Source organism: Delphinapterus leucas, chromosome 2, assembly GCF_059928025.1.
Source record: "Delphinapterus leucas isolate spDelLeu-1000000601 "Yukka" chromosome 2, BTC_Dleu_Yukka2, whole genome shotgun sequence".
NCBI lineage: Eukaryota > Metazoa > Chordata > Mammalia > Artiodactyla > Monodontidae > Delphinapterus > Delphinapterus leucas.
The window spans coordinates 119,565,271-119,574,439 of NC_143130.1; the positions used below are offsets into that span (position 1 = coordinate 119,565,271).

Here is a 9,169-nt window from a genome sequence, read left to right on the forward strand (position 1 = left end):
GGCAACAGCCCATCAAGGGACGACAATTTCTCTCTGTCCACAACCACTCCTTCTTCCTCGCCTCCCCGGGGCAATTAAGACTTCCCCAACAGCTATATCTGGGTACCAAAGAGACCAAGACATTAAAGGTAGCGAGAGAGGTCAAAGTTTTTTGTTTGTTTGTTTGTTTTGTTTTCTGTTTTTGCTGGGATGGGGGCGGGGGAGCGCGGGGAGAGGTGGAGAGTTGGAGACAGGAGAAAGATTCCCTACTACAAAGATTTAGGAGACCATGAGCCCAGAGACGGAAACCTTGGAACAAAGAGCAGAAAGGCCAGCTCCCAAAGTCCTGCCAGGGGTGTCCCCAAGGCCAGCAGCCCAGTCGGACACCTCCCAAGGCCGGAGAGGCCACGAGACGCCGTCGGCCAGCCTGTGCGGGGATAACTGTTTTAGAGCCGAAACGAAACCCCTAACAACTTCCTCGCTTTCGAAAACAGCCTCCCACCAAATTCTAGTCCCAAGGAGGCTCCGCCAAGGATTCAAAATAAAGAATTAATGTTGAAATCTACAGGCATGATCCGTCTAGTAAAAATAATCGTTCATTCAGGGTTATTTAAAACGAATATCCGAGGCCGGCTGCTTTAAAACACTGGCTCAGCTGCATAAGATCACGGTAGATACTTCTGAGGTTTTAAGAAACAGAAGCCTGGCTTTGAAAACTAGTCCTTTAGTCTCTTTCTCTTCTTTTCACCCTTTTCCTCCTGGTGGAAGGAGTTTAGCTTTTCTACTCTCTATTGCCAAGTCCCAGGACTGCTCAAGGTTTGGTTCTACTTAATTCAGAGGCAGAACAAAACTCCCTCTTCCCGTGGGGCAAAGACTCTGCGCCCGGCCTCCTTAGCTGGTTCAGGATCCTTTGAGCCCCCAAACAATTCGAATCTCATCAGGCCAATGTTGAGCCACACCCCCTACCACCAAAAAAGCCAAATCAAAACCAAACAAAAGATGGGGTTTTTAATCAGAAAAAGAATCTTTTTAATTTGTATAATTTATTAGAAGCTTCTTAGGAACTATACTTAAGCCAGATATCTACATAAGTTACAACAGAAAAAGACTGACGCTGCAAATACCAAACTGCCAAATAATATACACAGATTTGTCAAGGCCCATGAAAAATATGATGGGCTGGGGATGGGGACTGGTTTTTTGTTTTTGTTTTTTACAACAAAATGTACAGATTACTAAAACTAAGCATTTAGTCCAACTTTTGACAGCGTTTTACAGCTACAAGTTCACATCAAACATAAAACAATTTTAACCAGGGCCGGTCTCAGCTGAGCCTGGGTGGCCAGAGGGGGCCAGGAGGGGGCATTTCCTTTGTGTCAGTGGCAAGCGGGATCTGTCGAGGAGTCTTTTCCTCTCCCCAGCCCCCCCGTCGCCCCTTCAAAGAAATCCTGGTATTTACAGGCAAGTCCACTTTGCTGGCACAGTGTACCCAGAGTGAAGTTTTCGATCTTTAGAGTCCAGAGGCATGTCAGCGTAGAGCCCTCTCCAAACTGCGCCCCACCCGAGCGTGGGAAACCCATCGGAATCACCCAAAAGACACCCCCAAAGCGGTTCTTATTATGTCCTTCTCTGTTTAAGACTCCTTAAAGAATTGGATCGCTTGGTTGTTTTATTTTCTTTTTTTAAAAAAAAATCCTGCAAATTTTAGAAAAAGAAAAGAAAAGAAATACGTCCAGCAGTTTGGTCGTTGTGTTTTTCCCCTTGGTCTTATCGGGACAGGTTCTTTAGAAAAGTCGAAGCGCACGGTGTAGTGGGTGGTTGGTGGTGTGTGGTGGGCAGTAGGGGAAGCGATGAGGCAGAGCGCTGGGCTAGGCCCGGCCCGGCGTCCTCTCACCAGGTCCGACCATATAGCAAGGTGGAGCAGGACATGGTGCCGTAGTCCGAGCCCGAGGAGTTCAGGTGGGACAGGCTGGAGACCTGGCCCTGCAGCGCCGCGGGGCTGGTGGCGTGGTGCGCCAGGTCCGGAGACTGGCCCGCGCTGCCCGGCTGGTGGCCCGGGTGCGCGCCGAGGCCGGGGCCGCCGCTGCCCACTGAGATAGCTGCTGCCGCCGCCTGAGCGGCCTGCGCCTGCTGCTGCGCCTGCTGCTGCGCGTGGCCTTGTAGGCTGGCGGCGCCCGGCGCAGGGGCGCCCGCCTGGCAGGGTTTGCCGTCTTTCACCAGGACCGGCACAGCCACGCGGCGCGGTGACTGCTGCTGCGCTTGCTGCTGCTGGCACCCGGCGCCCCCGCCGCCGCTATCCTGCTGCAGTTGCTGCTGTGCCGCCTTGTCCTTGGCTTGGCGCTTCATCTTGTAGCGGTGGTTCTGGAACCAGATCTTGACCTGCGTGGGCGTCAGGTGGATCATGCTGGCCAGGTGCTCGCGCTCGGGCGCGGACAGGTACTTCTGTTGTTTGAAGCGTCGCTCCAGCTCGTACACCTGCGCCTGGGAGAAGAGCACCCGGCGCTTCCGGCGCGGTGCGCTTGGTAGTGGGGCCATGTTCTTGCTCACGTCCCCCAGAGAGCCCAGGCCGCCCATGCCGCTCATGTTCATGCCGCTCGCCGGGCCCATGAAGCGGGAGACTGTAAGCGACAAACGCACAGCGTCGGCAGGGGCCGGGCCGGACCAGACCACCTCTGCCTTCTGCGCGCTTGGCCGGCCCGGCCCCTGACCCGACGGCGCACTCCTCACCTAGGCCGCCTCCACCCTGAGAGGCCCAGCCGCGGGATCGCCAGCGCCTGCCCCAGGCCGTGCCGTCGAGGAGTTTACTGCAGAGCTCCCCGCCTCAACCCCGGCTACCTCCCTCAGTCTCGGTGCTTCACCCAAAAAGCAGAGTGGAGAAAGACTGTTCCTCCTGTTCCTTTCGTGCCCAGCCCACCAGATTTGTGCGGTTAGTGGGCCACGGTCAGCAAACTGGGCCCAGGCCAGGAACTGGGGTCTAGCTGTAGGCTCCAGCTTTGGGAGCTTAGGAGAGGGAGGTGTTCGCTTTCGAAAAGCTAGAGACCCCGAGACCCCAGACTCTTTGCCTCTTGGCCGCTCTCTCCGGTCAGCCCCAATGAGGGCATTTGTCCGGCTCATTTAGAACCCCCTCTGGAGCCACAAGCCCTCCCTCAAGCCTAGACTGGAGAGTGGGCCAGGCCAGGGGCCTGAGCGCATCATCCCAGCAGGGCAACCTCCCTCCCGGCCAGGCCGTGCCTCTCCGCGCCCTGCTCGTCCCGGCTCTCTTAGTTAGGGGGCCACCTCCCTCCGCATTCCGAGGTCTCCCGCGCGGAGCAGAGCGGCCACTTGGCCGCATCTGGCAGACGCCAAATACCAGCTCCTGCCCTCAGGACCCCAGAGCTACCAAGTGCCTCTTCTTGGACCCCTCAGCTCAACAAGGGAAGACTCCCGAGATCCTGCGCCCGACTCGTTGGCGCCACTGCCCGGCCGCCCACCCTGATGATGCCCAGCGCGCAGCCGGCAGGCGCCGCGCCTTCCCGGCGGCTCTCCCCGCGCCTCCGGCGCTCAACCCGCGGCCCTGCAGTGGGGCGGCCTCACTTACTGGCGGGGAAGCGCGGGTCCGGGTTGGCGCCGTACCATCCGGGGCCCGAGGTGCTGTTCCGCATGGTGTCCTGGTACGGCGGCAGCTCGCTCATGTTGCCCAGGTTGCCGTTGCAGTAGCCCCCCACGGCGGAGTGCGAGAGCTGGGGCACCCCCGCAGCCGTCATGTGGTAGGCGGCGGTGACGGCGCCGTGGTGCCCCACGGCGTGCTGCTGCATGGCGGCGGCCGGCGGTGCCGCCTGGCCCTGCCTGTAAGCCGCCAGCGGAGCCCCGAGGCCGCCGCCCTCCATGCCCACTTTCTTGTAGCTTTCCTCCAGGGGACTCAAGATGTCAGACACTGAGAACGGAGTCGTGTGCTTTGGACTCATCGACATGATTCGGCGGCGGCTGGAGGAGGAAGGAAGAGGAGGAAAAAAAAGGGAGAGGGGGAAGGCGAAGCCTAGCTGCTTTTTTTTTTCTCCCTTTGCCAAATATTCTGGTGTTACCTTAACGCCGATCTTGTTGGATGTACACGTAACCGAGTGGACCGAGTCCGCCTTAATTGGCTTGAGTGGAGGCTCGGGGGCTGCCTCGCGTTTGTTTTAGCCCGGCGCCAGGTTTTAGGCAGCCACCAGAGGCGGGGCGTAAGCGCTAAAGCAACAAGACAATAGAAGCCTACATCTTGCCCGAGATAATTAGCTTACATGCTGATGACAAGGTAAACACCTTTAAGTTTCACTTGTCAGGATTTTTAGGTCTCAAAGAGGGAGAGAGAGACAAGAGAGAGAGACAGAGAGAGAGAGAGAGAGGCAGAGACGCGACCCAAAGCATTTCTTTCCCCCTCCCCCGGAACCCCTACCCCCATTTTTGTGGGGTGCGGTGGCGCGCAGGGGGGGGGAGGCGGGGGGGAGGGAAAGGAGGAGGGAACCGAGAGAGGGGAGGGCAAGAGGTGGGATGGGGAGTAGCCGAGGAGGAGGGATGTTGGGGAGGAAGGAAGGTGAACGCCGCTTTGCAACCAACTTGCGGAGTTACAAAGTGAACCACTTTCCAGTTGGGTCGGGGTTCCCCGGGCGGGGACGGGGAGTGGGCCAGGGGCGAGTGGGTTTTCACCTGAGCCTGCCGGGGCTGGTCCTCCCTCCCGCCGCGGCCTCCCAGCCCCGCGCCTTCCCACCGCCTCCGGACCACATCTGGCTTCGCAGCGCCGAGCCCCAGTCGCCACCAAAGGAGCTCGGGAGTCAGGGGACGAACCCTGGGGCTCCACTGTTGGTCTGCGTGTCTGTCAGTCTGTCTGCCTCTTCTGCCGCCGTCAGAAGGACACCTCTGCTCCCCGCCCCCTTTCCCCCTACCCGAGAGAGAATCCCAGCGGGCGGAGGAGGCGCCGAGCAGGGGATCGGCTGCCGCCGAGAGGCTGTCCCAGATCCCCGCGCCGCCCTCCCCCCAGCTCAGGGTCTTCCCAGAGGGCTAGGGCCCCCTGCTTCACGCCTCCTCCAACCCACACTCGGCTACCCTTCCCCACCCCCATCCCCTGCTAAGGCAAGGACACCACTGGCCGCCCGAGCTGAGAAGCTGGGGGGATTAACGCGAAGGGCCATCGCTGAAGTTGCTCCACCTCGAACAAACCTGGGGTCCCCGACCCTCGCCCATCGCCCGGACACGCGGGGTTCTGGGACTGGAGCTGACTTTCCGAGGACATCACAGCCCCAGCACCCGAGCCCAGGGTCACGGTGTTTTCCCCCCTGATGCTTCAGAGAGGGCTCGGGCAGGGAGCGTCGTGAGTGCCCGCCCGCCTGTTGCCGGGTGGAACTGAGCCTGAATCCCGGCGGGACGAGCTGGCCGGGAGGGGGCGAGTCCCCGGGCGTGAGCAGCTGAGCGGGCGGGAGGCTGGGTGGAGGCTTGCCTCCACCCGGAGCTCAACCATGCAAAAGCGCACTTGCTCCCCCGGCAGTAACCAAATATCTTTGTTCAAAGCGCCGGCATAAATGGCCAGTCGCTTTGTGGCCACTCTGGATATTAGTAGATGAGGATCATTCTGCTTCAGTTGGGCGCCTCTCATCCGGGTAGCAAGAAACTGCTTAGGAGGAAGTGGGTTTCCTGTCTGCGCGTTCTCAGGCTTCAAGTGTGCGCCCCGCGCCTTGAGGGTCCTTGGGCGCCTGGAGAGGAGAAACTGTGGGCTGCGCTCCCCAGCCCGGCCGGAGGCATCCGCCGCGCCGCTCTGGCCAGGCCCGGGGCCTCCAAGCAGAGTGGACTACGGAGCCGAGCCCTGTGCGGTGCAGATCCGGAGACCCACTCTGACTTTTCCCCTTGGATAGTAAACGTTTTGTTGTTTTGTTTTCTCTTTAGCTGTTTTAGCCTCCTCTCCACGCCGGGGGCTGGGAGGGCAGAGGGCTCTCAGGTCGGGCAGGGGCCTCCAAGACACTGCGGGGGCCGGTTAAGGAGGCTTCTCGATTTTGGTTTTGTTTTCACATTTTCTTTCCCCTCCTTGTAGAGGAGCTCCCGATGATGAACAGGCTCTTTTGAACGATTTAATTCAGCAGGTTAGACGCCTTTTCCATTAATAGCAATCGTTGTAGGGAAAGTTGTTTTGTTTATTGGCTTTTTATTTCAAGATTTCAATCCTCCCCTTGAGAAGTGCTCTGCACTCCCTCAATACAAAGCCAACTTACATACTACATTCAGTTTCCTCACCACCTATGCCCCTTAAGAGGGGAGAGAAAGCTCAGGGCACGCCCATCTCCTTACCTACCGCACGGGCCCATGTTTCTGGGCCCGCTTGTTGGCTTTGGGGCAGGCAAACCTGTGTATGAGCGCCGAGGTGCACTCGTCGGTCGTGCTTCGAAAGACGGGCGCCAGGTCGCTCATTGCCCTTCCTTCCAAGGGACTTCTCTGGGGGGCGCTCTCAGGAAGGACTCAGACCCCCATCAACTGCGCCTTGGTCAATGCGATGCCTAAGTCCTGGGAGCGAGGAGGGAAGAGGACGACACTGGGCTCAAGTGAACGGACAAAGGACAAAACTGAGCAGAGTGGACAAAACTGAATACAGATCTTGTTTGCAATTGGGCCCCCAGCCCTGGGCCTGCGTCTCATCTGGGGTCTTAATGCCAAGGCGGGATGGGTCTCCCAATCTCCCGTCTTCTTTCTCTCTCTCCCTCTCCATTATTTTATATTATTAGTAAATGTAAGAAACACTCAGTGTAGAACGTTGTACGTCTCTCCCAGTCTCAGTGCCATTTAGAAGAGCGGTAATTCTTCACACGGTTTTTTTAAGATTCAAATAAAATCGGGCACATGAAAGTGCTTTGAAAGCTCTGGAAATACTTAAAGTTCGGTGCCAGCGCTCGAGATTTCTGTATTGTTATTATTAGCATACCCCTCTTCCTCGCGTTAAAGCCCTGAATCTGAGTGAAGGGAAGAGTTGGGTGAATCTTCCGCAGTCCTTGAGCCATGCCTCCTCGGCCTTGGTCCCTCGGATGCTTTCAGCTCCGAAGCAGGCACGTGGCTGGCAGCTCCCCGCCCCCAGCCCAGGCTCGCGGACGGGACGAGGACCCGAAGCCACGCAGGCAGCTGGCAGGCGTTGGGTTGGGGCCCTGAGCAGCAGCGGGAGCTCGAAGTACGGGGGTGGAGGGCAAGGGCTCCTGCTGCACGCCCCCTGCCCTCCGCAACCGAGATTGTGCTCCATGCTCCCCCAGCACGGCACGCGCCAGCACCTGCTCTCCTCTGGACCTCGTCTGGGCCACTGCTGCACCTTGAGGCACCTGCCCCTGCGCCTCTTCTGCTTCTGCCCCTTCACACACGCACCGCTCCGCAACTTTTCCCAGATGCACTGCACTGCCAAGAATAAGCCCGAAGACCAAGGCGCCTTGTGGGGGAAAGGTGGCTACCCGTATCTCCGGGCTGGTCCAAGCAAAGGCCTTGAGAGTCCCTCTCCTGAGCCCAACACCTCTTCCGGACCAGAGTGTCCTTTCTTCTAGCCCCCCTCCCCACCCACCGACTCATCTTAAACGGGGCGGACCCCGGTTAAACCAGTAGTTTCTCCATGATTGCAGGGGATACTTGGGAAGCCCGAGTCCACCCTGTGGGGCCTGCGCATCTTCCCTTTGCCTTCAGCCAGTTCGCTCCCGGGCAAGCTGGTGCGGTGGGGTGGCCGCAGAGCGAGGCCCAGCTCAGGCCTCTCAAGGAGTTTTCCCAGGCGCGGTCTCCCACACCCGCCTCAATCTCGGCCATGCTCTGCTTGGCTGGCTGCGGCTTGGCACGGAATCTAGGAGCCCGGGAGGTGCAGGCCCAGGCCAGGTCCGAGACACGCGGAGCTGCCATCAGCCTTTGCTCACCAGCCTCCTGGCCAGAGGGAAATGACCTTCTTTCCCTTCTGGACCTCTTCTTTGAGAACTTAGAAGGCTCATACAGAAGGCTAATTCGGGGCTATAGCTCGGACCAGGTGGGGGATGATGAGATGGCAAAGCCTATCTTCTTCCCTCCCCCCATTTTTCTAATTCCCTTTATGGTCCTTCACACTCTCTAGGGAAGGGTGCGACCTGTTTCCTGGTGGTGTTATTTTGCTCTGAGTTATTGCAATTTGTGATTCATTCAACAAATATTAAGTGTGGGATCTGTGCCAGGCGCCGACCTAGGTTTGAAAATTCAGCCTTAAATAAGCTAGATGAGGCTCCTACCTACATGGAGCTTACAAATTAACAACAAATCCTTCAGATAATATGTAGCTTGTGACAAATGTTAACTTCAGGCTTCAACCGAGATAGAGAGGGTCGTAATGAAGGTTTGTGTGTGTGTGTGTTTATGCACCATTTCCTGATCTTCAAAAGGTCAGGGGTTGTGGGCAAGGCTCTTGAATGTAAGTCAGAACTCCCGGTTCCAGCCCCAGCTTTGCCACTTTTCAGCCATGTGGTATAGCTCTAGTGGACGCCTGTCACAGTCTGGAGCCACTACCCTTACGGCCAGAGTAAACTAGGGTGTTATTTTCAGCCCCCCCCCACTCCCTCCTCCAAGAGCTAGTCCTTGCTTTATTTATCCTCGAATCCTCCATTGCCTCAAGAAATGTTGAATTAAGGAAACAAAGTCTCTTAGCACCTGTTTCCTGGGCTGCAAAAATGATCCTAACCTGTCCGGTGTACCTCTCAGGTTGTGCTAGGGATGTACATGAGTTTGTAAATCATAAAATTCGCTAGCACATGGAAGGGGTTATTACTTTTGGCTCTGTATCTTGGGTGTATAGAAACTGTGAGTCCAGGCCTCTTACTCTGCATGAAGCTCTCTGCCCCCTCACTGCTCCCGTGCCCAGGCCAGAGGAAGGCAAGTGTTCCTCAGCCAGGCGCAGACTCCAGAGCCAGGCTGAGCTGGGTTTCCGGGTGCCTTTGAGGCAACCCCACCCAGGGAGCAGAAAGCAGGAACGCAGCTGGGCTCTGGGGGTCGCTGGTCTCCAACCCCGAGATGCAAGGAACTGAGAGAGTATCCGGAGCCCCCTCTGGAGGGCGTCTTCCTCTCCCTGAAGGATCTCACAGGACCCCTCTGTGCCCTTTTCCCAGGCACCAAAATTGAGAACCTCTCGAGAAGCGAAGCCCCAGGGAGTGAGTCTGGCAGCTTTCCGGAGGAGGATTTCGCAGACGTGGGGCGAAGAAGAGAT

The 9,169-nt window shown here is 57.7% G+C and overlaps 1 protein-coding gene across 1 annotated transcript; it reads right to left on the minus strand.

Moving 5' to 3' along the window:
• Positions 1-1,869: 1,869 nt before the first annotated feature.
• Positions 1,870-5,181, minus strand: NKX2-1 (NK2 homeobox 1). The gene is made up of 3 exons (XM_022570780.3): positions 4,645-5,181; positions 3,557-3,942; positions 1,870-2,597 (listed from the first exon to the last, which is right to left on the minus strand). The coding sequence occupies exons 1-3, from the start codon at positions 4,719-4,721 to the stop codon at positions 1,870-1,872; spliced, it is 1,191 nt and encodes a 396-aa protein (XP_022426488.1). The 5' UTR covers positions 4,722-5,181.
• Positions 5,182-9,169: the final 3,988 nt, after the last annotated feature.

Excerpts from the sequence above, each read along its gene's own strand:
- NKX2-1 (XM_022570780.3), bottom strand. The coding sequence starts at position 4,721 with ATGTGGTCCGGAGGCGGTGGGAAGGCGCGGGGCTGGGAGGCCGCGGCG. Across the intron at positions 3,943-4,644 it reads ACCAGCCCCGGCAGGCTCAG|CCGCCGCCGAATCATGTCGA; the intron begins GTGAAAACCCAC and ends TTCCTCCTCCAG. Across the intron at positions 2,598-3,556 it reads GGACCCGCGCTTCCCCGCCA|TCTCCCGCTTCATGGGCCCG; the intron begins GTAAGTGAGGCC and ends TGTCGCTTACAG.